The sequence below is a fragment of the Perissodus microlepis genome, chromosome 2 (genome assembly GCF_051167445.1).
Source record: "Perissodus microlepis isolate ML-2025 ecotype Zambia chromosome 2, ASM5116744v1, whole genome shotgun sequence".
Classification (NCBI taxonomy): Eukaryota; Metazoa; Chordata; class Actinopteri; order Cichliformes; family Cichlidae; genus Perissodus; species Perissodus microlepis.
This window is the reverse complement of record NC_140462.1, coordinates 1,619,874-1,646,244: the sequence shown is the minus strand read 5'-3', so window position 1 is coordinate 1,646,244 and position 26,371 is coordinate 1,619,874. Positions and strand designations below refer to the sequence as shown.

The 26,371-nt window shown below is 42.9% G+C and overlaps 2 protein-coding genes across 6 annotated transcripts; both read left to right on the top strand.

Annotated features, from left to right (window-relative positions):
- Positions 1-924: 924 nt before the first annotated feature.
- Positions 925-11,932, top strand: LOC146391979 (caspase-3-like). Of its 3 annotated transcripts, none has more exons than XM_084939874.1 (7): positions 925-1,053; positions 1,716-1,781; positions 2,647-2,792; positions 3,146-3,274; positions 5,630-5,805; positions 7,104-7,224; positions 10,527-11,931. In XM_084939874.1, the coding sequence occupies exons 2-7, from the start codon at positions 1,720-1,722 to the stop codon at positions 10,754-10,756; spliced, it is 864 nt and encodes a 287-aa protein (XP_084796000.1). In that variant the 5' UTR covers positions 925-1,053; positions 1,716-1,719; the 3' UTR covers positions 10,757-11,931. The 3 variants fall into 3 exon arrangements, with proteins under 3 accessions (XP_084796000.1, XP_084795993.1, XP_084796008.1); XM_084939867.1 differs by having other exon boundaries at positions 925-1,067; XM_084939882.1 differs by lacking the exons at positions 925-1,053; positions 1,716-1,781 and adding an exon at positions 1,793-2,298 and having other exon boundaries at positions 10,527-11,932.
- Positions 11,933-12,627: 695 nt separating this feature from the next.
- irf2b (interferon regulatory factor 2b) lies at positions 12,628-25,866 on the top strand. 3 transcript variants are annotated; one of them, XM_084939835.1, is made up of 9 exons: positions 12,628-12,883; positions 15,768-15,860; positions 15,985-16,084; positions 17,253-17,429; positions 17,561-17,607; positions 19,393-19,513; positions 19,899-20,051; positions 20,927-20,964; positions 22,749-25,866. In XM_084939835.1, exons 2-9 carry the CDS (start codon positions 15,774-15,776, stop codon positions 23,016-23,018), a joined length of 993 nt encoding a protein of 330 aa, XP_084795961.1. In that variant the 5' UTR covers positions 12,628-12,883; positions 15,768-15,773; the 3' UTR covers positions 23,019-25,866. The 3 variants fall into 3 exon arrangements, with proteins under 3 accessions (XP_084795961.1, XP_084795946.1, XP_084795953.1); XM_084939820.1 differs by having other exon boundaries at positions 12,631-12,883; positions 19,390-19,513; XM_084939827.1 differs by lacking the exon at positions 12,628-12,883 and adding an exon at positions 12,904-13,019 and having other exon boundaries at positions 19,390-19,513.
- Positions 25,867-26,371: the final 505 nt, after the last annotated feature.

Sequence of the window (26,371 nt, the reverse complement as noted above, 5' to 3'; positions counted from 1 at the left end):
AAGCAGAACGGGACAAAGGAACCTGTATCTTCGAGATTGCACATTTCTACCCTCTTTTCGACCAAACTGGTCCGGCTCTGTGGAAAATATCTGCTGGCACAAAGTCTAGTTTTGACCAACAAAGTAAAGGAAGTTATTTTAGCCTCGTTCTCCTTATGTTGGAAGAATAGTTTGGTTACACGGATATTGACACTAAACTCAGTTGTCACGTTTATGTTACGAACCTGCTTCTTATACTGTCCAAATTCTATATTCATAAATCCAAGTTCTCCTGTAGTAAGCCAAATTTCATTCAATTACTTTTGTATATATATTTTCTCAGTAATGGGCAACAAAAACAACAACGTGTCGCCTTTTCAAACATTTGAATATACTCCTATAATGTGTCTGAACGAGTAGAGACCCCGGGCGCTTTGTCTCTATGGTATACTAACTTGCATCTTCTCTACTCCTTCTGTGTTCTTGCCAGCCTGATGTTTCGTCTCGTTGTTCTCATTTTATTTTCGAACTTTATTGAAATTATAAACTGAACAGTCAGTCATTCCAGTTCAGTTTGTACAGTAGATATCCAGGGCAAATAAGAGTAGCAATAAACAGTACAATGAAATAAGAAGGGTAAATAAATAAAGGAAAGGAAAAAAAGAGAGGGATGTGACAGACTTCATAACAACTTTGTACTTGAAAGTTGTAATTGTGACAGCTCGTTTGTTAAAAATTTCTGAATGAATTTCAATCAATGATAAACCTTTTTTTTATTCATTTAAGAGAGTTTAAGTAATATTCAATTTCAATCAAAACAAATTAAATGATGGGGTTGAGTTTTGAAATTTACATTTATGTAAATGAAATTTCCCTAATAAGATCTAAAGATCGACAATGTCTTGTTCTCAATAAAGTTGGATTTTTAAAAAGTGACGTTTCTTCTCCCGCCCACACTGGGACGGCGTCCCGACTGGCTCGCAGGTCTTAAGTGAGAGATTTCCTGTTTGACGTTATTTATGTCACAGATGTCATAAAAGCGCATTCTACTGTTTTCTACTGTCTCGTTACAGGGTACGTTTATTTAGGTATGTTCTACTTTATTGGTTTTTACTCCTGTGAGCCGTTTTGTTTCACTTGTATGTTTTTCTGACGGAGCTGTAACTAAAATGAAACTGTTTAAAAAAGCAGCGTGGGGATATCAATGTTAGGACTTTGTTCACTCGTCTTTATTACTGTGTAACATTAGCTGTAGTAACAGTTTAATGCACAGCTGTCGTATGTTAGGTTTGTAGTTTTTGTCTGCAGTTACATTTTACGCACCTCATCCCAGTGTTGGGGTAATTTATCAAACTCATATCCTGATATTGTCCGGGAACAAAATGAGAGTTTAACATTCCACTTTAGATTTTGTTTGTAATTAAATAGAGAGATTCATTTTGTCCTTTGTTCTCATAAAAATGGGTGTATATGGTTTTTGTTTCGCTATGAGCTACATCTTAAGTTTGGTTTAGCTTCCGCTTTTTTGTGTGGATACATCAGAATCTGCTTTATGTCAGGCTGGGTGCCTCCATGCACCCAACATTATAAACTGCATTGAACCAAACAATTAATATTCATGTGAGCAACTTCCTAGTTTGACCTTGCACAGTTTGGCATGCTCTGTTAGACTGTTAGGAGTCACGGGGTGTTTTGTCCTCTTTCTGTGGTGACTTCTTTCTCTATTCTGTGCACAGGAACATGGCTGATGGTGACACGCAGAGAGAGGGGGACGTGGTGGATGCCAGCCTCTTCAAATTGTGGTAACTATTGTGCATTACTGCTCACTGTCTGACTCCCCGTGCAGTCATATGAAACAGAAAGTTTGTGCAGGATGCTGTACACTCAGCAGCTTGCAGAACCACGTTTAGCCACACAAGCTTGAATTAATTGTTTCCTGTATAAGCAAATATTCCTCTACAGAGATGTCCTTATCAGTTCATCACAATTTTGGCTCGCTCTTCTTTACTACATTGCCTCAGTTCATTGAGACTTTGCAGGCATTTATTTGTGCACAGCTCTCTTCGGGTCTCGTTACAGGACTTCGGGTGATTGCAGCATGTTGATTCTTTGCTTTTTCAGCCTTTCTGTTCTAGATTTGCTGGTGCCATCAGGATCATATGAGCCTTAGCTTTAGCTATTAGGCAGATGGCCTCACAGCTCATTTTAGAATAATTTGCTATGCAGAGGAGTTCATGATTGACTCAACGCCTGTCTGCTTGGTGCCCAGGTCCTGTATCTGCAAACCAAGCCCAAATCATCCCCCTCAGTCAGCATGAGGTGCTCTTTTTGGTTTTCTCCAGATATGTGAAACCCTGCTACCGTGTTCTTTTTAGAGAGAAGAGGCTTTCTTCTTCCAAACAAGCTGCACTTTTTCTAATTTTCCTGTCATCAACCTTTCATTTCATCATTTAACTTACTAAGTGTTCTTTTCTAATTTCTCTGAGCATTGCTTGACTCCTGGAAACAATTTTGGCATTGTAGTAACACCTGATCTAAACAAAGACGTTTATCTACAATATGTATCTGCACAATTGTTAAAATGTTCTTCTAAGTATGATGCCCGCTAAACAAGTTCTTAAGTTCTTCAGTGAAAGGTGATCAAATCGTTTGTGTGTACACTTTCAGGAAACAAGCAAATGCAGGAAAGGGTAAGACCAAGGAAAGGCCCAGCAGCAGACCAGAAGCCTCTGAGTCTTACCGCTACAAGATGGACTACCCATGCATCGGCACCTGTTTGGTTATCAACAACAAGAACTTCCACCCAGCAATAGGTAACAGTGGGTCCATCCTGCCGCTCGGGCCACACTGACTCTTATTGCACACACAAATAGATTTGGCCTCTGCCTGGGCCTTCCTGTTGCCATAGTCACCACTGTGATTGACTACTGCTGTTTTTCATGGCGTTACAGCGGAGAGGAATCGTGCTGTGACAGTTAACAGAAGCACTTGATTAAAAAGACAAAAAGAAACTGGAGTTTGTGTCATTGCTACAAAGATCAGGCTCAGTGTTATCAGTCCAAAGTGTCACAGTCATGGTGAAGTCAGGACACACGTCGTCTTTGAAACTATGCTGAAGACGCTGATGTTTACAGCGCGCTGCCTTTTCGCTGGTGTGTCTCTGCAGGGATGAGCACTCGTGATGGCACAGATGTTGATGCTGCCAATGTTGAGAACACCTTCAGTAAGCTGGGCTACAAGGTCAAAGTGCACCATAACCAGACTGTGGCGCAGATGAAGAAACTAATGCAAGATGGTAAGAAGGGTTTTGGTCATTCATGTTTACGTGTGTGTGGAGAACAATCCTCCCCGTGCTGTTACGCTGAAGTCAGTTTGTCAGCTGATACTGTCTGCAGCTGGATCATGTTTGTGATTCAGTTTAATGCTCTTTGACTCTTTTTGCACTGTGAAAGAGACACTCCAAATGCAACAGCAGGTGTATGTGCAGTCATATCAGTTTAGATAGATAGATGTGGAAAAACTTAATTTTGACCAGGTTTTAAAAAGTTCTGGTGTTAATGAGCAACTGTACAAACAGCACTCTCAACACCTGAAGATTACGATTTTTTTAAACTATGCGGTTTAGATTATTCAGGATTTATATTTGTTTAATTTCTTCCCTAAATGGTTTCTTGTGATTGTTCAGTCAAAGCTTCATCATCATCATGTGTCCCCAAACCTGACTGTAGGGAATAAACCATGCAGAATTTATGCGAAACTGCAGGAACCGTCTGACGATGAATGAATAAATAAACACTTTAAATATATTACATAGATGTCTTAACTGTAGTTTTAATAATAATTTGAGAATTGCATCATTTTAAAATGGTAAATGGTCTGTATTTGTACAGCGCTTTTCTAGTTCCTAAGGACCCCAAAGCGCTTTACACAAGCAGTCATTCACACACTGGCTACATTGTAGCCACAGCCACCCTGGGGCGCACTGAAAGAGGCGAGGCTGCCGGACACTGGCGCCACCGGGCCCTCTGACCACCACCAGTAGGCAACGGGTGGAGTGTCTTGCCCAAGGACACAATGACCAAGACTGACCAAGCCGGGGCTCAAACCAGCAACCTTCCGATTACAAGGCGAACTCCCAACTCTTGAGCCACGATCGCCCACAATGCAGTAAATTTTTGCGTTAACCGCCTGCGCTCTGCACATCTCTGATAAATCGCTGCAGTAACTTTAAGGCCAGCATTTACAGACAGGTCAGAGAGGCAGAGCATCAAATCAATCACACATAGCTGATCGTTCAAACAGAAGGCCAACGACTTCCAAACACAAATATCCGCTTGATGCCGGCTGTGATTCGAACACATGTAAACGCTATTCCAGGATTCAGAGACAGAAAGTATTTACAGAGCTCTGTTACAAAAACAATCATTTTCTTTTTCCCCTCAAACTTTATGACAAAGTTCAAATGAGGGATTTTTGCTTTTCTCCTTTTCAGCTGCCGCGCTTCGTTTGAATATCATCGCCTCTTAATGATCGAAGAGATAAGCAGCAAAGCCTCTGCCTGTCTGTGAAGCCTTCTTAGTGCCATCGGTGTGTTTTGACCTTTAATAAAATTAATCACAAAAGAGTTTTCGATTTTTATTTTACTCATCTATAGCTAACCGTCCAAGTCCAAGTTTTTTGGAAGAAAGCGCCATCTCCTGGTGGAACCCTGGAATTTAGTGAAATGGGCATGTTACAGGGTAAAAATAGATCCACTCCAAGGCTGACCCCTGGCTGACCCCTGGCTGTAAGTGAAAATTTGTGCAAGAACACAAACTGAAGCAAATCCTCAGGAACACAGAGGGGTCCTTTCAGCTGCTCTTTATTTCTAAGCGGATCAGTCCAGAGGATGGATCCACATGATGGCTGAGCACAGCTTTATGCTGGATGGCCTTCCTGACACGACCCTCACATATACTGGGAGCAGGACAGTGAGCACACAAACCTGTGTGTGCGTCTCCTCTTGAATCAGGGATGTTTCGTATGTACAAGGTTACAAAGTGTTAACCCCAACACCATGACGCAAGATCTCACAACCAATTATGAGTTAATCAGAGGCTGTTTGTGTGTTGCCACTGCCCAAGCAACACACCTGAGTTCATTACACTCGGCTGCCCCTCGGCTCAGTCAGCTACACCCTCCCCTGCTCCAGAGACATGTGGCCCGTACTCAGGAATAAATCAGTCCCACGTCTGTGCTGCTCAACCAGCTTCCTGTTAAACGCCATAAGTTTCTTACCTTATCTTAAATCATTTTTAACTTGATATGCAAAATGTTAGAACTGAGAATGGTGTTCATTCTTTTTCACGTGGCTGTAAAAGTGAGTTAACAAAGTGAGTTAACAAAGTGAGTTAACAAGCCACCTCCACTCTCCTAATTGACCAAAGCTTTGTGTTTCTGCTAGCAGTTGTTAGAGGGCCATGCTAACTAACAAATAAAAGCAGACTGGACTGTTTGGGAGTGTGAGCTTTAATATGCAGGAGCTCCAACAGCGTACATGTACTGCAGAAATACGAAGTCCCTAAAAACCTAAACCTATTTTAGTAGCACTCTTTAAAACAACTGGACTAATAACTCATATTGTTTCCCATCTACTCTGCTGTGTTTCCAGCATCCAAAGAGGACCACAAGAATAATGCATCATTCGTGTGTGTGCTGCTTAGTCATGGAGATGAGGGTGTGATTTACGGCACCGATGGCCCCGAAAGGTTCGATACCCTGGCAAAGTGCTTCAGAGGAGACTACTGTGCGGGTCTGGTGGGGAAGCCAAAGCTCTTCTTCATTCAGGTTAGTTAACTATGCCAGTGTGGTACACTTCTGTGAATACAGTCATGTTTTCATTTGTATTTGATCAAGTTGTAAAATATTTCCATTGATTGTAATTTGCTTTGGAACTTTGATAAGGAGTCTAAACTCACTTTCAATGAGAAAAAGCTAATTACTACATGTTACAACATTTAGACTATGTTCCCTTTCTACAGTTGATGCCACCGTAAAACGGGTGCAGCTAATACCAAATACTAGAGAGCAGTTATCCCCATTTCCTCAGGAGGCGTAGCCTTTTGCCAGTCTTCCTTCTAAATGACAAGTTCCTCTTAATAATGTTACACTGTGTCACTGCACCATCTTGTGGTACGCATTGGTATTACACCCAGCTCTACTTCAACATGAGTCCTGAGACCCAGACGATTCATTTGGTCCTCTAAGGCAGCGGTCTCCAGCCTTTTTTGCGCCACGGACCGGTTTATGCCCAACAATATTTTCACGGACCGGCCTTTAAGGTGTCGCGGATAAATACAACAAAATAAAAGTAGTACCGGTACTCAAAAAAAGAAGATTTATTCATAACACACGTGAAAAGACCCAGGAAAACCGAGTTAACGATAAAAACGATAACAAAATAACACTGAAAACCGATAAAAACCCTGAAAACCATACATTTCACACCTGAGCCTCAACTCTCGCGGCCCGGTACCAAACGACTCACGGACCGGTACCGGTCCGAGGCCCGGGGGTTGGGGACCGCTGCTGTAGTGGACAAAATGAGTTCTACTGAAAGATGCTTGTTTTCCTCAGTATTCAGGAGGATGACAGGATTTCCTGAAATTCTGTTTTTGGTTTAGTCCATTCTGGAAAGTTATAACAGCTTTTAAACACACGGATGTACACGCCGGCTTGACTGTGACAACCTGAATGCTTTTGGTGCTAAGATTAAAAATACATGCAAAAAACTGGATGTCTGGCTGTACATTACATCCTCCATCCACCAGAAACATTCAGGTAGTTACGCTTAGCTTATTCCCAGCCACCTCACCTGGAGCAGGCAGCTGGGCAGGGGAGGTCTGGCCATCTCTACTTGGATTAGTGTACCTGCGATGCAGAGATGGATAAGTGACAGAAAATGAATGGATGTATGGAGCTGATGAAAAAGTACATACAAGCAGCTTTTAGCAGATTTGACTGGTGACTTTATACAGATGTTTATACAGATGTTTATACAGATGTTTATACAGATGTTTCAAGATGTCTGCCAAGTGGAGCTTCAAGAGGGACTTTGATAATATCTGCTTCTCCTTCCTTTTCAGGCATGCCGTGGTACAAACCTGGATGAGGGAGTCATTGAGACCGACAGTGTAGGAGACGAGCAGACGTCTGAGAAGATTCCTGTGGAGGCCGACTTCTTATACGCCTATTCCACCGCTCCAGGTACAAACAGTGTCTTCTGTTATCTCAATAGGCTACATCACATTTTGGCTAAAGCGTGGACTCACGTGGAGGCCAGTGGGAAAAGGTGAGCTTTGTTTGAACTGACGGCAAAGTCCATAAAAAAGAGCAAAAAAAGTGCAAATAATACTTAATCTCCAAAAAATTAAAAGATAAGAAATGGCAGGTAAAAAACAGACACTTTGGTAAAGCACACAGGAGAGACAGGGATTTACACGCTTACTGCGATAAGATCAATGCTTTAAGCTCAGGATGTAGCCCACATACAGAAATGGGACATTAAAATATATGCCTCAAACATGTGGGAGAACAAAAAGGGGAAACTATTAGGATAATGACACAGGAGATGTCAAACTAAATGCAAAACACAGGAGACAATGACTACCAAAATAAGAGAGGAAATGAAAAAAAGCCACTGAAACAGGGAGACGTGGATACAAGAACGTTATGGGATGAATAACAATAAAAGAACAAACTCTAACTAAGAAGAAAAGAGGAACAGGATACTAATGAAAAAACCCAATGAAACCAGACAGAAACAATACCAAGAACCAGACGACCTGAAGAAAGAATGGAAATAAAAACCCAAAAATTAAACACAACTCTGAAAACTCTGAGTTCAGAAACAGACAGACGTGCCAAATATAGACGCTTTTAACTTGAAAAGGCAACTGATGCAGGAAAGCAGAGTGTCGTGATCTATGACATAAATCATCATCAATTTAAAATTTCTGGACACACTTTAGTGACCACTAAACCTAGATTAACGATTTTTTTTACAATAACTAGTTTAGTCAAAGGAGCTTGCAAAGAAAAGCGTCTGGACTTCTTTAAGTTACTTGAAGACGTTTCACCTCTCATCCGAGAAGCTTCTTCAGTTCTAAGGTCAAATGGTGGAGAGTCCCAGATATAAACCTAGTGGGAGTATCCCCCCACAGAGGGACAAAAGGACCCCCTGATGATCCTCTAATCGTCTGAGCCAAGGTGTGAAACTGGGTGTGGGTCCCAATCAGCCAGAGTTTCGGGTGAGCTCATTGTGAAACCTGGCCCCACCTTATCATGCGAATTCCTGAGGTCAGATGGCCCAGGATGTGAGTGGGCGTTAAGGCGTCTGGGGAGGGATCTCAAAACTGGATTATAGATGGCAGAGAGTTGGTGTCGTAAACCCCCGCCTCTGTTCAAAGATGGTCGCTCACAGTGGACATAGATGCTTCTTTCACTCCTCTTTCAAACCATCTGTCCTCTCTGTCCAAAATGTGAACATTGGCATCCTCGAAAGAGTGACCTTTATCCTTAAGATGCAGATGGACTGCTGAGTCTTGTCCTGTGGAGGTGGCTCTTCTGTGTTGTGCCATGCGCTTGTGAAGTGGCTGTTTGGTCTCTCCAATGTAGAGGTCTGGGCATTCCTCGCTGCACTGTACAGCATACACCACATTGTTAAGTCTGTGTTTTGGCGTTTTGTCTTTGGGATGAACCAGTTTTTGTCTGAGCGTGTTGCTGGGTCTGAAATGCACCGGGATGTCATGCTTGGAGAAAACTCTCCTAAGTTTTTCTGATACACCGGCTACATAGGGGATGACAATGTTGTTGCGTCTGTCCTTCTTATCCTCCCTCGCTGGTGTCTGGTCTTCTTTTCTGTGCCTCTTTGCTGACTTTAAGAACGCCCATTTAGGATAGCCGCACGTTTTGAGTGCTTCCTTTACATGTGTGTGTTCCTTCTTTTTTCCTTCAGGCTTAGAGGGAACATGTTCTGCCCAGTGGTGTAGGGTCCTAATTACTCCAAGTTTGTGTTCCAGAGGGTGATGGGAGTCAAAGAGGAGGTACTGGTCCGTGTGTGTGGGCTTCCGGTAAACTTCGATGTTGAGTTTGCCGTTCTCTTCAATGTGCACAGCGCAGTCCAGGAAAGGCAAACAGTTGTCCTTTGTGTCTTCCCTGGTGAACTTGATGTTTTTATCCACAGCGTTAATGTGCGCAGTGAAGGATTCCACTTCTTGTGTCTTGATTTTGACCCAGGTGTCGTCCACATATCTGTACCAGTGGCTGGGTACTCTTCCTTTGAAAGAGCCAAGAGCCTTCCTTTCCACTTCCTCCATGTAAAGGTTGGCTACAATAGGTGACACGGGGGAGCCCATGGCACAGCCATGTTTTTGTCTGTAAAAGCCTTCGTTGTATTTGAAATATGTAGTGGTGAGGCAGAGGTCTAACAGTGTGCAAATCTGATCGGGTGTGAAGTTGGTTGCAAGCTCCTTTGACTACGATGACCTGGATGACTGAGAACCTTCACAGACAATAACTAGTTTAGCTTTTCATGGATTTTGACTCTGGAATATCTGTTTTTAATTTGTTGTATGAATAAAATACAACTCTTCATTATACTCAGACATCTTTCATGGTTCATTTTTGAGGTATATTTTTTCTGCTCCAGTACCATCATTTAGCTAACTGATTTGACTGGGCTGGATATATAATTAAATGTCTTAATACAGCCTTTAGGTGATCAGTCGGCTAAAGTAACAGCTAAGATGACTGTGGCAAGGACCACACACACACACACACACACACAGCGTTGTCAGTTTATTCGGTTTATTGTCTATGGCAGTAGATTCTGTTGTTTTGGTGCTCTGCATGCTGGAAACGGTCACTCCAAGGCTGCTGCCACACACACGTTTTTCTGCTCCGCTGTCACTGAAAAAGAACTGAGCCAGCACACCTGTGTTTCAACCACGCCTCCCTGTGAGCTCACTGTGTCGTCCCTCCCCTGCAGCAGGCCAGAGGCCACACCTCTGCCACAATGACTAACAACCGTAACGTACCTCTAAACAATGTGTTGCTTTCTCACTCACTGCAACCTGCATGGCTCTGCTTGATGCTGCCGAGTCACATGACCGCAGGAGATCGGAATGCAGTAGAGCAGGGAGGAGGGGGCGGAGCAAAGTGTGCCTGCATGAGAGGAGCATTGCTTCCACACGTCTCCTTTCTGATGAATGGGAGCAACTTACAGGGGACAGACAAACTAAAGCATCGAGCGTATCGGGCTAGTATTGATCCAATACCAAACCCCAGTATCACTTCTATCGATATCTTACTGCATAAAATGATATTAAATTAAATTGAGTACCATCGTAGTAATAATAAACACACAACAGATGCCCTCCCATAGATCAGTGTTTTGTCTCAGTCACCAGTCCAGCTACTATTAGTGTCAGGATTGTGTATTATAGTGAACGATCGCCTCCTCGTTGTTGTGTTTTCTAAGAGCGCTAACACTGTCACTCGTCCTGCAGGATACTACTCATGGAGAAACACAACCTACGGCTCCTGGTTCATACTGACGTTGTGTGAGATGTTGGAGTGCTACAGTGGGAAGCTGGATCTGATGCAGATCATGACGCGAGTCAACTACGGTGTTTCACGCTACTTCGAGTCCTCCAGCAACCTTCCTGGATTTGGTTGCAATAAGCAGATCCCCTGTATCGTCTCTATGTTGACCAAAGACTTTTACTTCCCCGTCTAGATTTACATGGTTGAACCTCAATGATCTTTGTTCTCCTTGACCAAATGCAAAGTCTGGTGCTGTGCTGCAGCTGATGCAAAGCAGGATGACAGTGATTTAAATGTGACTAAACCCATTTGCACAATTGGCACTTAGATTAGTGATACTTTTATTGATTTTAGTGTTGGATCACACAAAATATATTTTGTGTGTTTATGTATGTTTGTATTAAAGTGAAAAAAAAATCCTTAACAGTGTTGCGACAGTTTCCATCTGTATGTTTTGGGCGCTCCGCACGTGTTCGCTGTCTGTCGTAGGTTTATGTTTTGTCGGCCTAACAATGGCATGTTTTTGGACCTCATATTGAGAGTTCCAGTGAACATCTACCAAACTCAGGTTCAACACTTTGAATCATCAGTTCTTTCTGAGCCTTTGAAAATGGGAGGTTATGTGTAAAACATTTAATTCAATACATGTGTTAAAATCCTTGAATTGAAGCTGAAGGTCCACACTTCAGTCACATCTTCTTTGTTTGACTTAAAGTCCACTCTGGTGGCGTGCAGAAGCAGCAGTCCACACACTCATAGAGCTGACCATATGACAGGCCAGATGTTTTGTATTTTGAACCAACGGTGTGAACATGCAGCCACTAGAGGAGGCCAGAGAAACAACTAACGTGGTTCTCAGTGGCCTTTAATGACTCAGCAGGTGTCAGGAACTGAAACTGTGGCCCAGTTTAACCCTTGACGCACCGACCATGTGGAAGTGCTCATTTGAAAACGAGAAAAGAAATAAGACTTTCTGTTTAGACAGTTGTCAGCTTCTTCTTCTTCTTTTTCTAATTCTTCCGTTTTTCTTTTTAACCATCTGTATTCTGCGTAGAAGGCAGCTTCTGTCTGGGGCCCACTGCCGTGAAATACAAACTCCTTGGATAGGTTTGTCAGACCCCTCCCCGGGCTCAGCTGTGTGTGTCACAGAGATAACCCTGACCCCGTGGAGAGCTGGCACACACTTTCCATTTGTTGAGGATCGAGTGTGGAGGTTGGAGCTTCTCAGACATCACGTTTTCCATTCCCAGATTTTGACAAAGCTGTTTTCTCTTTGCTGTAAACGGAAACAGTGTGCTGAGTGACTCACCGGCAGCACAAATAACACCAAATGTAACAATCATAAATGAATGGGGAAATTCAGTACGTGTGCGAGTGCCAGTGGAAGCCTTATCTTCAGAGTTTCCATTAAAAACAGACACATGTCATGCATACATGCTGCTGTGTTGGGAATCTGTCGATCTGCTGCTAGCTTGCAGACATTTTCATGTGAAACTGCACAGCTCAGTTTCGATTCTTCTTTTGAAAGAATGAACGGAATCACTGCGTGCACTACTCTAAACTGCAGCTTGACTCTGGGCCACAGCTACACACTTAGAGGAGAAACATTACAAACGTGTCCTTTCCACACAACGGCAGGTGTGCTGCTGCCAACCCCTTAAACACACACACAGTTGTGAGAAGTTTCTAGTTTCGTTTCCAGTTGCAGTGGCGGAGAAAGAAGAGGAGCTGTGGGGGCGACGGAAGGAGAGCGACACAGAGGAAGTGAAAATGAAATTCAGCTCAAAGATCGTCTATGTCCTAAGAATAAACGATTTCGGGGGGAGGGGGAGTCATTTCCGCCGTGTTTCACCTGCTTGCACATTTAAACACGTATTTGCTACAGTTAGCTAGGACATGTATTCAGGTACTAGTCACTGAGCTATGTATATATATCCCAGTCGTGCAGTGATTTAATGTTGGTGTTTTGCAGTGGCGTGGTAAGGTGAATGGTAAAAAAAAAGATCATTAAAAAAACCCAAAACACAACGGAGTGAGCCATCTTCGCTTCGACGTGTGCGAGCGCACGCGAGACTTCACGGCGCTCGAGACCGACCCAAAGCGAGAGCACGAGAGCAGGAGGGGGATTTCCAGCTCTGGCCCCCACTTCCCGAAGCGGCCGTTGTTTTGCTTTCGGTCTGAATGCAGAAACAGAAATAAACGACGACCACACTTTCCCTTTTCCACTTAAAACCTCGAACACGTTAACCTGTCCGGCTTTGGCTGCTCTTCTTATTCCGACAGCGGGACTGTGGAGCCCGAGGCCGTCCAAACCTAACAGGTAACATCTTATTTCCGCATATTAACGTCGCTGCCTTGCGCTCCCCTGGCCACACTGACTTCCTACAGGGCGACATGACGGATCCCTAGCTCAAGTGAAAGTAGTTCTGCAGTTTGTCTCCGCGTTTCATGACTCGGTATGGGATTTATTTTCACTTTTGACTTTGTTGTTTTAGGTCAGCTCGGTGGCAGGCGGTAGACACACAGGGCGCGATAAACTTCTGACTTGACCCCCGCTGCTAAAGCAGACTCGACTCCAGAACAAACACGTTACTAACGTTGGAAAGTCAGCGCTGATGTGGCTGTTTACCTGGAATTGTTAATATTTGCTAGCATCCTCCCGCTATAATGTAGACTCTTTGAAGTGTACAGTGTTTATCTGTTTGTAACTGTGTGTATTTACCGTGTTATAATGTGAGTAGCAGCGGGACTGAGCCGTGAACAGTATTCAGGTCTTAGTGCGTGTCATTTACACTGAAAACACTACAAGTGTTATATTGTCTGAACTCCGTGACAGGTAACTTACCATGTTTAGCAGTATAAAAATAAATGTGCTATACATTGAAGAAATAATAATAGTAATACTATTAATAATTTAAAAAGTAGTATTGATGTTATAATATTGAATGTTATATTTTTAAATGTACAGTTGGACTATATTTGAGTGTAGACACCGTTATGTACACAGTGTAAATACATATTTCAACTCTTCTTGATCCAATTTCCCGCATTATCAGCAGCAAATGTTCCTCATTGTGCAATTAGTAAAAAAAAAAAAACAGAAGAAAGCACACATAGTGCCACGCACTGTGATGACATGTTGGTCAGAAATCAGTATGTTTGCGTCAACGGTTTAACCGCATTCATTTAACCCTAAAGTCCCGCTGTGATGATTCCCCCTTCAACCTATTAAACATCTGCTTATTGAAATGTATTCACACATGTGCTGTTCTCTCAGAGGACTTAGATGCAGTCTGTCTCTCTGAAAAACGGAGCGGAAACATGACATAGTGCTGAGTTAAGTGAATTTGGCGAATGCGTTAAAATAGATCTGGGTCTTTTTTTTCCTTCAATTGTGTTTCTGTTAGAAAACGTCTTCTGTCAGCGTCAGATACTCTGAAATAAAACTGTAAGTTTTTACAAGTATATGTGTAGTTAAACTGCATGTTTGTGAATGATGAAAATATTAATATCCACAGACGTAATTTAAGAACAAACAGATGCTGGTATTTGTGAATGTGAGCGTGCTGCGGTCAGAACTTGGGTGATGAATGAGGATGAAGAGATACCTGGGTCGTTTTTACTATATATGAACTAATGAGCTGTCTTATCTGTGAATAAATAAATCAGTTTCCTGTCCTGAGTCGCTCGTGTGACTGTAAGTAACCTGTGTGAATGATTTCTAACTGATGCTGTGTGTCATGTAGTCTGTTGGGAACACCTGAGACGGTTGTCTGTCTTTGCAAGTCCAGCAAAGTCTGCTTTTGAAGCACACAGCACAGTTTGTTTGCGCAGTGATCAGTGCAGCGCCCCCTGTTGCATCTGAGTTAAACAGCAATGGCACATTTTATCATATGTAAACTTAATGTGCTTCATGTATGAGATAAAAACATGTAGGATTACAGTGCCTTAAAGTAAACAAGTGTAAGCCTGCGCAAACAAAAAAGATTTTTAGTCTGTTTTTGAATGCTGCATGCACAGGTGTAACTGATCTCAGGTCAGCAGTAACTGAAAGCACCCGCAGCATACTTGGATCTGCTTGTAGGAGCGTTTGCCCTGCACCTGATGGCAGCCTGACTGGGTTGTTAACAGTGAGCAAGTCAACGATGCTTCAGGTGTGCAAACCACTGAGAGCTTAGTGCGCTGATAGGACTTTAAAGGTGAAATATCAGTTTGTGTTTGCTGAAGTCATTTGCATTGAGATTTGGTGACACAAAGCTGTCTCTTATTGATATTTGCGTGGGTTGTTTAGTTTTCCTTTTTGGGCACCAGGGGCCGTGTTGAAGTGGGACGTGGGCCCTGTGTTTTGCCCATGTGTGCCATTTGTGCTGCACTCCTTGTATCTTTTTCAGCTTGTGTTTTCTGTAGTGATATTGTGAGCTTTCACTGAGCAGACGCAGCTGAAAGGCTCAGCCTTGTTTGATATTTTGGATTTGATGCTGCGCTGTTTCACCTTGTTTAACCTGTTGGGGAAGCACTGCGCTGGCAGGGAGTGTCAGCCTGACTGGACTTTGATCAAGTTTGTGTGCAGAGATCATCACTCTGCCCGTAAATCAAATGTAGCGACGTGGGTTGGCTAAAGTTTTCTGGGACGGTTATGAGCTTTGTGTTCATTTTTTCCTCTTGGTCCATTGTTGTTTTATTTCAGGTGTCGTTCTCTGGAACAAACAGTGTGAGGCTGAGTGTAGAGCTACAAACATGAGCTGACATTTTTATTTATGAACCGTGTTTTATGGCTGCTGTTCTTTGCGAACACATTAAAGAGCCTGGCCAAGAGTTTTATCTTTACAAGCACACACAGATCTGATTCAACTGTGTTCCACACCTCACTCTGAAATGATGACTATGAATGGGGAAAAAACATCAGTGGGGGGGCTGCTATGCTCATTTCTAGCTCTACTTGAGTAGCTCTGGGTGATTCATGGTTCAGAATCGTTCTTGTTTGTCGTTGGCTCGGTGCAGCCGCTCCGTTCATCCTGTGTGAAACAAGATTTTTTAAGTGTTCTTGGCACAGTGAGCATCACGGCAGATCACGTATTACAGCATTTCTGTTATTTTAAAGTTGCTACAATATGCTATAATGTGTAAAAAACATCTTTGAATCCCAGTATCCATACCAGTGCTCACACATTCATAATAACGTATCTGTGTGTGTGACTTCACAGACCGCAATGCCAGTAGAACGAATGAGGATGAGACCCTGGTTACAGGAACAAATCGAATCCTGTCAGATTCCAGGGCTGAAATGGCTTAACAAAGTGAGTGTTGTCACACACACACACACACACACACACACACACACACACACACACACACACACACACACACACACACACACACTCTGTAATTCAAGATGATGTAAACAATGTAAATTGTTTGTAGGAGAAGAGGATCTTCCAGATTCCTTGGATGCACGCTGCCCGTCATGGCTGGGACCTGGAGAAAGATGCTCCGCTCTTCATGAGATGGGCCATACACACGGGTATTGCACAGATTTAACTGCAGCCTCTGCTGCTGCTTCTCCTTTTTAGCGGTTCTCATTTTCATGCCTGCTACACACTGAAACACTTCTGTGACTAAGTTCAGAGAGTTTTGATTTATAAAATGCCTCATTTTGATATCACTGGGAGTAGTGTTCCTCTTCGTTACTAACCCCAGTCAGTAACATTCAAAAAGGATCCAAGTTGAGCTTCATTTAAACAGAGAACAGTAACATCAGGAAATTCTTGTTTGTTTACCGTCCCTAAATTAATGAGATCCTTTTGCATTTGTTTGACTCCATATTTTTCACCTGATGTAAACACCACGTGTCCTGGCTCTGTGCTGAACAGGTTGAGTACCTGCTCTCAGGTAACTTTGTTAGGAAGCACACAGTGTCTGTGTGAGGGTAATCCCCACTGCTTTGCTACAGCAGTAAATGAGAAAACATAATCTGTGTAATCTTTGCTAGAAGGACGTTTGAAGACTGTCAGATGATGTCTCCCAATCGCTTTTTACATTTCAGTTTGGTTGGTATGTGAGAACATATGATGTAAAATGTCCAACTTTTGCCCCTTGGTGGTAAAGAACCCCTCTAACAATTCCCAGATCCAGATCAAACGTTAATCACTGCTAAGCTGCGTAAACCCTCACCTCGGAGTAATCCTGCTAACAAACAAAGCAAACCAGTCACATGACCTCCTTGGTGGATAATATTAGGGAAATTGTTACATTGTTTAAATATTTCAGGTTAATTTTTTCCACAGAGAGAAATGCTACTTTATTACAGATCGAGCTCAAAGCAGCTGCAGTCGTGTTGGTGGTGCCTGTACTTGATTGCAATACTTAGTTTGACCAATAAATGGTCTAATTGTGTCATATTAAATGAGTTTATGTAATAAGACAAAGAAATATATTTTCCTTTTTTTCACTTTGATCTGACTTGAAGTGAACATGTCACATAATACAAGCTGCTGTAAAATTAAACAGCAAAAACTAACCAAGTAGAGTCTTTGTAGCTAATATTATAGAGTCAACAAGAGTCAGTATGCATACTGGTAACACTGGTTAGCTCAGAAATGATCGCCTCCATAGTGATGAAGCTGTCCTCTGAAATCCACCACAAAAAGACAAATTAGTGATTTTTTTTCTTCTTCTTGCGTCTGAATCAGGTAAATACCAGCCAGGTGTAGACCGTCCTGATCCAAAGACATGGAAGGCTAATTTTCGCTGTGCCATGAACAGCCTGCCAGACATCGAGGAGGTAAAGGACAAAAGCATCAAAAAGGGAACCAATGCCTTCAGAGTTTATAAGATGCTCTCCTCCTCAGAGAGAAACGCCAAGAAAGGTGAGCGCTGCTGCTGTCGTCATAAATTCTTTCAGTTTTATCATTCTGCCTCGAAACTCAGTTGTTTCCTCATTTTTGTTGTTTGAGGTTACTGGAAACTCAGTTGAATGTTTTTTTCTTTTTTTTTCCAGGAAAGAAGAAGGCAGACAAGGAGAGGAAGTCCAAAGGAAATAAAGAGGTAGATAAACGTACGGGATGGAGATCACACCACTGCTACAGTAGGATGTAGAGGAATGAAAGGGCAAAGATAGAGGTCCTGGAGCAGTGCTGGCGACCAGCAGCATGTTAGAACAATCATCTTTCTTCACGATTCACTTAGTTATTTCAAACTTTAACATGCAGCTGATAAGCAGCTTTTCCTCCTGGCTGGTTTGGTAACACGTTTGGCATGACAGAAATGGTTTACTAAGACGTGTTGCGAGCGCTTTTTCCTGCCAAGGCAAAGAAAACACTTCTGGAAATGACACGCAGCCTTTGAGCTGGCGACCTGCCATTTTATCTTACTTTGAACAATCAACTGTTGCTCAGTTTCACACATGACAGAGAAATTTACCAGGAAAAAAGGTGTGGTACCACACACTCCACTGGAATTCTGTTCTGCATGTCAGAAGTCCGACCGGTAACTGCTGCTTGTGTCGCACTGATGAACAGGCAGATCTTGAAGCTTTACTTGGAGAAAAACATTTTTAAGAAAATCTGTTCAGGCATTTTTATCCTCACTTTCTGAAAGAACGAGCTTAGAAATAGGAGTCAAAAAAATCAGAATTAGCAGAACATCACAGGGTCAAGCTGTTTGCTTTGGAACAGGAAATTTGAATAAGAAAAAAAAGGAAGCCGTGCACCTGTTTAATGTGGTGGGGTTGGTTAGCTCAGTATATTTTGGCAATATGTGTTTTTATGGCAGAATTGATGCAGATATCAGGCTGTATCTGAGTATGTCTCTGTCAGGGCAGCTCGTTTCTAACAAAGCTGTTTATAAATCCATTTTTTTAAAGTACACATATCATCTCTTTGCTGACTCAAGGCAGTTAGAGTTTATTAAAGTTATTATATTCCTGGTACAACCTTTGGGATTTCTGATGTGTATGAATAGATGTGATGTAGATATCTCCTTTATAGACTCAAACTCTGCAGACAGTGTTTAAAACACTGAACTGTACTTAGCGTTGTGTTGATGGTCTTTTTTCCCACCACAAATTATGTGCGTACAGGGTCCAAATTAGCCGAGGAGACACAAACTACCCTGTCCTGCACTGCATGCTGGACTATCAGCATAATGACAATAAAGCCAACATATGCATGACAGAGCAGCCAGTACCACATACTCAGTGTGATGCAAGTTTGTATTTTGGATCAAGTTCGCTGATCAGATAAGCTTTTCCATTCAATGTAATTTTGCCAGTGGCAGTGCTGGGAAACCAAATGCTGCAACATGATGACATGATATGATTTTCTTGACTAGTTTCAGTAGATACAACTGGCTTTCTTCTGGCTAACATTAGCATAAGCACTGATGTGGACAAATTGTTTACTAACTGTTGTGTGGAGCTTGTCTGTGTAACTGTGACTCCATTTCTAATCGCACTGTTAATGCTGGGAGCAGAGGCAAGGCACTCTGGGACTGTAGTGGAAAACCCAGCCAGCATCTTTCAAACAGCAGTCAGTGTGAGATAGCTGAAAGTCAGGGAAAGGCTTATTTTCTGTTTAGACACGAGAAAAAAACCATTTAATGCTTAAAAATGTGCCTACTGTAGCATTAACTTTATATATAGTTCTTTTTAATCAGTTGTATTTCTTGGCTTATTGTTTTTTCTTCTTTCTCTGCTGTATGGTCAGGTGTTTGGCGTGTTGTCTTACCGCTTATTTTGATTACTGGCGTCAGCTCTTTGTTATGGAAATAAAGTGTCTTTAGACTTTGATCGTCCATCATTTAAAAATCGTTTTTCCTTCTTGAAACCAGAAGGTCACCTCTCCATCTCCAGACAACAGTCTTCTTGAAGCTGATGCCGGACCTGTTGACTACACCAAACATGAAACAATCAAGATGGAGTCAGTGGAGCTGACAGTGACAGACAGTGTGTCAGGTATCACACCACCGTCTTTCTTTTTTTCCATTACCTTTATCCCATTTGTGTGTGTATGTGCTACCTGTTTGCTTTTGGCCTGTGCTTACAATGACTAAGCAGATGAGTCAGGCTTGTAACACAGTGGCAGTCCTGAGGGTGTTGCATCAGAAGAAGAAATACAAGAAGCGTGAACACGCACATTATGCAATAACGAAACCCTCCCTTTCTCCACTCAGTATCATTTAACTTTTTAAAGTTTGACTGTCGTCACACCAACTACAACTTTTCACTAAGACAAGTGCTTGGAGAGGAGACATTGGTGTACTTCACTCACATATAAGGTCGTTACAGATACAAAGGATTATGAACCCACACATCCTGACTCTTCTCTGTCCATCCTCAGTGATCCACAGTCAAGCTGAAGACCATGTGATCACCAGTGAGCAGCTGCCGTTTGTCTGTCAAACAATCGAGGTGACCACTGAGAATGAGGAGCAGACTGTTAGCTCCTCCCACCCGTACCCGCTGCAGATCTCTCCCGTGTCTATGTGCGGCGGTAAGACAACACAACTGCACCTCGCCACATTTTGTTACAAGGAGAAACATAAATAGGTTAGTTAGAGTGGAGCAGGCTCGCAGGAGTGCCCGCTGTGTAGTTATTCAAAGGAGCTTTGACCACACAGTAACCTTTTTTAGAGCAGCGCTACGAATGCAGACACAGAGCACGCTCTGTAGAGTGAAGAGCGGTGGCATTATCTTGGTGTCAAGATCAGATCAGTTGTTTTTTTTTCTCTTTAAATGACACTTGCTCTGTGCCTCCATCAACTTGTGAAATATCGAAACTGTGACCTGATGACCTGCTGATACCAGTCAGAGCACTGTCTTAGGTTTCAACATCCACCAGCATCTTTCCTAAGTCCTGCCTGTAGAGAACTAACAAGGCAAAGCTGCTCATCCAGCTGTGGAGAGGAGGAAAACCTGCTCCTGTTAAACAGATCTCTAACTGTGATTATTATGTGTGAGGTTATTGGTACTGGCCTCACTGATTTGCCATTACTCATTTCATCAGCACCCTCTTTTCTGCGTATGTGTAGCTATTGTTTTTTCTTCCCCCAGTCAGTCGTTCAGGCAGAGCTGCCTCTTTCAGTTTGTAGTGGACCATCAGAGTCTTCATCTTCCTTTTTCTGCTTCTTATGTCTTTCTCGTGTTTCTTAAATTGCACCATTACTTTATGAGTCAGGGTGCAAATGGACGTCATTCATGTATCCCTTGTTTTCTTGAGAACAGTACTGGCGGATGCTGGCGTAGTCAGTTTGGTTTTCTGCTGTAAATCATGGTTTTAACTGAACGTAATTTTTCTGCATGTTTTTCCCTTTGATGTGTGTGACCTAAGAGGGAGTAATAGTTGTGTGCATGTCTCTTTTTGAACAGGCAGCGACACAGAAAGTGATACAGAAAACATCAAAGAGGTTAGTATCTGATTATACGTACAGGGGAGAGAGTAATAACTGAATCATTAATCGGTCTGATTTTCAGATAAACAGGTTTTTACCTGTTTCAACCGTACGGCTTGAACAAGGCGTGTGGTTGTGTGTGTGCACGTGTGGCTACTTCTCTGAGCACCGCTTTGAGTTTAAAGCTCCAGGTGAAGTTTGCCTACCAGACCACAAGAGTCCTGTTATGTGTGTGTGTGTGCGTGCGTGTGTGTGCGTGTGTGTGTGTGTGTGTGTGCGTGTGCGTAATGTTCCTGTAATGTTAAGTGAGAGTGAGAAAAGGGAGGGTCTTGTCAGGAACTGCTGCTTTCAAATATTAACAGTTTGATATGAAGCTGTCCTTTGTAGTCTAATCTACACACACACACACACACACGCACACACACACACACACACACACACACACACACACACACACACACAGTGCAAACCACACAAATACCTACACATGTGTTTTGGCTCACAATAATATGGAACCTTTTTATATAAAGTCAGACAGTTAAAGAATAAAACAGAACAAAAACAAATAAAGAAAAAATAACAGTAAAAGATTAATAACTAAACCAAACCAGCAGATTTCTGTCACAAGACTTGAGGTTTATTTTCTAATCACACGAAACAAATTTATGCTCCTTTGAGAACCAAACACATCATTTATAACAGGCGTTTATTGTAAAATCACCTGTTTGCAGGCCTGTACGTGACAGCCACACAGTCCATATGTCTTACTTGTCATGTGCATGCGTAATCATGCGCACACACTCCCAGACAGGTCACATTTTCAATGGTTCCATGTTTAACCTTTGTAGCAATAAATACAGCAGGAAGCGTTGGTATTAGCACTGTCACCTCACAACAATGAGGCTCGTGGTTCAAATCCCAACTCGGGCCTTTCTGTGGGTTTCCAGCAGGTATTCCGGCTTGTTCCCACAGCCCCAAAACATGCATGTCAGGTTAAGTGCCAATTGTAATTTATGTGAGGCACAGCAAGTGCATACAATAGAGTGCTGTTTGATAAATGGTACTCTACTCCAGCCCTTCTTACTAGGTCTAAGTGCTTTCTATCAAACATTCACACTCGCATCAGAGAGCAACTTGGGGTTCAGTATCTTGCCCAAGAATACTCTGGCATGCAGGCTGGAGGAGCCAGGGATCAAACCACCAACCTTCCAGCTGTTCGATGACCTGCTCTGTCTCCTCAGCTACAGCAGCCCCGATATTATATGAATGTGTGTCTTGTAAAGCAGGCTAAGGAGCTTGGAAAGAAAAGCCTCTGGACTTGTTTAAATTGGTCAAATGGTGGAAGAGTCCCAGATTTAAGGCCTGTGGGAGTGTCCCACCAAGGTCAGGGGTGGAGGTCACAATGGGCCAAGGTTTCAGGTGAACCTGCTGTGAAACCTAGCTCCACCCTGTCATGTGATTTCCTTTTTGGCTTGTGTGATTAGGTAGAAGATCATTAGGGGGTCCATGTCCCTCTAGGGAGGCCACTCCCACAGGGCTTAAATCTGGGACTGTCCACAATTTGACGTTTCAACTGAAGAAGCTTCTGGGATTAGAGGTGAAACGTCTTCAAGCAACTTACAGAAGTCCAGATGCTTTTCTTTCCAAGCTCCTTAGACTACGATGACCTGGGTGACTGAGAACCTTCACAGACAAACTTGTAATATAGAGCGTTGTAGGTGTTTGCCTTTTACATTATTTCTTAAATCTCCAAAAATTATCATCGTATTTCTACATCACCTTCTTCTTTTGTCTTCCAGGGTATCGGTGCTGCCTGGAGGCGGGACTACAGCACATCAGTTCTCAGGATTCCCCCGTGTTCTCTTCCTGGCATGGCGACGTTCGTCAGTACAACCAAGCCCAACTTCAAGGTGACGAGCACACGAGACCCTTCCCCGCTCATCAGCTACCACACCGATGGCTGGACGCCGACCTACAACCAGAACTCTCTCGTGTCCACGCCAGGCACTCACACACATGAAGTGCGCGCAAGTGTCATTATGAAAACCTCCGACATCACTTCCTCTTGACCTAACACGTGGGAGTAGCATCACTGCATCCAGTCCATATGAAAGACAGAAAATGTTTGTTTTCTCCGTCAGAGCCATGTGGGGCCTAAAAAGGGACAAACCTCCAAAAATTAGATTTTTCCTAATATCTGTCTGGGCCAACATTTTCTCTGTTTTCTTTCCTTTCATTTGAGGAAATCATTGACTTGTGCACAAAGTGATGAGCACTTAAGGTCACTTTCTACTTCCTGCACGTCTTCCTGATGTAAAAATTAACTTCAATGTGTGGAGGACTTGCAGACCTATGTGCAGTATCAAATTTAGGAGCAAGTGCACCGTAGCATACCACTGCAAAACACCATGTGCTCAGCCATGGACACTGTGTGTCGCTGGTTGATCGTTTTCCCCGCTGCTTTGTGGTAACACTTGAGTAAACACCAGTGAAGGAATTTCACTACTTTTACCTTTGAAAGCAAAATTAGCTTTTACTTCTCAGAAGTTCTTCAAGATTTTACTGTGTATATGAATAGGTTTGTTCTTTGTTTAAAGTCCGTTAACTCCAAGAGAGTGGAGCTGGTGTTTGAGGGCAGGATGCCTGCCAAGCACGAAGCAAAAAGCAAAAATGGTAAATAAATAAATAAAAATTTAAAAAGCTAAAATATGTAGCCAAATGGGCGCCATGCCCAAGTAAAGTCTTTATGTTTGCATCATCTTATTCATCCGCTGTGTTGTGATTTTAAGATGTGCACAGTTTCCAGTCAACAGTCATGTCCTTATCTTACACAGTGTGAGCTCAAGTGTTGCCATGAAAGGCTCTGCTGGGGACACATGGTTAGACCGCTTGTGTTCATAAGCAGTGACTCGAAAATTCTTCTGTTTTGCGAAGCAGGCGTCAATCACAGGCCTGTTTTTTATCTGTGTAGAGGACGACAATCACCGTGAGGCCCTGCAGGCGTGTGTCTGTCTGTCTGTCTGTCGACCTCAGGACAAAGTACTCACCCACACACACACACACACACACACACACACACACACACACACACACACACACACACACACACACACACACCTCTCCCTACTGGTATTAATAATGTAAATAGCTGATTGTTGTGTATGCCTGCACGCTGCTTCAGCACCTTACAGACAGCACTGTTGTGTACATGTGTGTTGGGGTGTGTGTGAGTGTGTGTGAGAGAGAGTGGGGTGTGGGGGTGGGATAGCTGTTATTGATTGCGTGTGCCTTTTGATAGCGTAGCTGGATTCAAACTATGTGTGCTTTAGCCTGCTGCTGACACACGCAGGGAGGCAGGTAGCACTGCCACAGGAAGCATGGAGGGACGAGGAAGTGGTCGGCACTGCAAAGGTTTAAATTCCTTGTGTTGGAGGAGTTTCTTAAAGCAGACCTGTTAAGTACAAATCATAGGAAGATTGCCCTGATGTGGTCATCTTAGAGCGACCACCCACCCATCGATCCCAGCTTTTGTTTTCATGCAGCCGATCAGAAGAAAGAGCATAAACTGAGGGGCCGCACCAAGAGAAAAGATTATTTTAATCTATGAATTAAACTATGAATCATGCCAAGTTACTCATAGAGTACAAGGATAAAAAGATGCAGCTGAACATGAGCCTATTAAGCTGAGTGAATGACCTCCTCAGCATTCCAGTGCACAGCGCCGTCCTGTTTTCCTGTGATGCCCAACACTAGCCTGACTGTTAGACAGTCAGACAGTAGTCTGCACATCGTACTCCCCACAACCTGTAACACAATGACTCCAAGCTGCTGGAATGCAAAAAGCCGACAGAAGGATGAACTGCAATCCCAGCTGTTTATATCGAGTCCCGTGGAGAATCACCGGCCCCTGACTCGCAGGCTGCGGGGAGTGTTTTCAGTGTGCAAGATGTGTTGGCAGCTAGCAGGCTAAAGCACAGCTCAGCAGAGCTTAAGTAGGAAAACAGTAGGGAAAGTAGGAGACTTGTTATGCTTTTTATTTTCTAAACCAAACTCCTGGAGAATTTTAACACTGGACGCACGTTAAGGATCGTGGTGAATTTATTTATGGTTCTCGCTGAATCACAGAGCTCTGGGCTTCCTCCATAGCAAATCTTTGATGTGCCTTTATTGCCAGAGCGCCACAAACTCACAGTGACAGTCTTCAGTTCAAGGGTGACATTTAAAGCCTTTTATTACTACTTATCACTCTCCTTTTTTCCTACAGCCATAACAAACGTCTTTTTATTTTGAACCTTGTGGGTTTTTAAAATTGTAATTTTCAGCCATTTGGTCGCACCCTTCAAAGGCAGAATAAAGATGCATAGCAGTCGCGATGAATTGTTTGAGACATGTGAATGTGCCATATTAACTGGACTGCTGTTTTTATAGTGATCTTTCCATTCTCTAGCTCCAGTTTGTCTTCTGGTGTGACATCACTTCCCTTTTTTGTATTGCCTTAACAAAAACAAAACAACAACCTGACCAGGTTTAAGTACCCAAAGTGCACTTTTCTGTCGTGTTTATTTCTGCTCTCGTAATGTCGTTACTACCAAAAAGTCAGCAGTGAGTGTTGATGGCATGGTATCGTGCGTTTTGCTCATCTTTTCGTTTGTTTATTTTTATGCTTCATGTGATTCAGAGCCACTGATAACTCAAAGCAGAGGTGTGTCTTATTCTTTTGCACTTAGCTTATTACCAGAAAGGGCAACCGTGAGTTCAAACGAGAGAAAGAAAGGAAAAAACCTAGATCATTGTTCTGCTTCTTGCAATGCAGCAAAGAGGCTTTCACCACAACCTGTCACCACTGTTTCTTGTCTGTACATTATGACTTCATGTGAATCACCATGTAAATCTGAATAAAGACTTTTTTTGTATTTATATAGGCTGTTTGGCCTCATTCATGACCTGTAAAAGAAATTTAAACTGCTGAAAGTTTATCACAGAGCTCAGAGTCCAGGTTTTACGGCTCCCCAGACACAGGCCCTGTAAATATTTATTGCTGTTAAGATAAGAGCGTCCAGTAAAAACAAAGTCCTCTGAAAGTGAGGACTTTCCTCAGTAACCAAAAAAAGGCAGAACCAAAGTTGGCTCCGAGCTCAGCTTCTGAGATAAGAATTAAAGCTTTGCTGCTGACTTGTGCAAGTAGGGACATGCAATGACTGCATGCGAGTAACAGGCAGAGTGTGTTCTGAGTGGAAAATACTGTGTGTTGTGGTTTAGGCTTTTTGTCAGAGCAGCAGATGTTTGCTTTGTTTTACACACACAGCTCATTCAGTTGAGCCAGAGCACTAACTGCCCTTTCAGTTTCAGTTGCAGTTCTCAGTTCTCATTTTACTTCCTGTTTGTTTCCGAGACCTCGCTTCATGGCCGGCCAGTCACCCTG

Bases quoted from the DNA above. Each gene is read 5' to 3' on its own strand.
- LOC146391979 (XM_084939874.1), top strand. From the start codon at position 1,720: ATGGCTGATGGTGACACGCAGAGAGAGGGGGACGTGGTGGATGCCAGC. The intron at 1,782-2,646 runs GTAACTATTGTG...GTACACTTTCAG, and splicing joins GCCAGCCTCTTCAAATTGTG to GAAACAAGCAAATGCAGGAA. The intron at 3,275-5,629 runs GTAAGAAGGGTT...CTGTGTTTCCAG, and splicing joins GAAGAAACTAATGCAAGATG to CATCCAAAGAGGACCACAAG.
- irf2b (XM_084939820.1), top strand. From the start codon at position 15,774: ATGCCAGTAGAACGAATGAGGATGAGACCCTGGTTACAGGAACAAATC. The intron at 15,861-15,984 runs GTGAGTGTTGTC...AATTGTTTGTAG, and splicing joins GGCTGAAATGGCTTAACAAA to GAGAAGAGGATCTTCCAGAT. The intron at 19,514-19,898 runs GTATCACACCAC...GTCCATCCTCAG, and splicing joins AGTGACAGACAGTGTGTCAG to TGATCCACAGTCAAGCTGAA.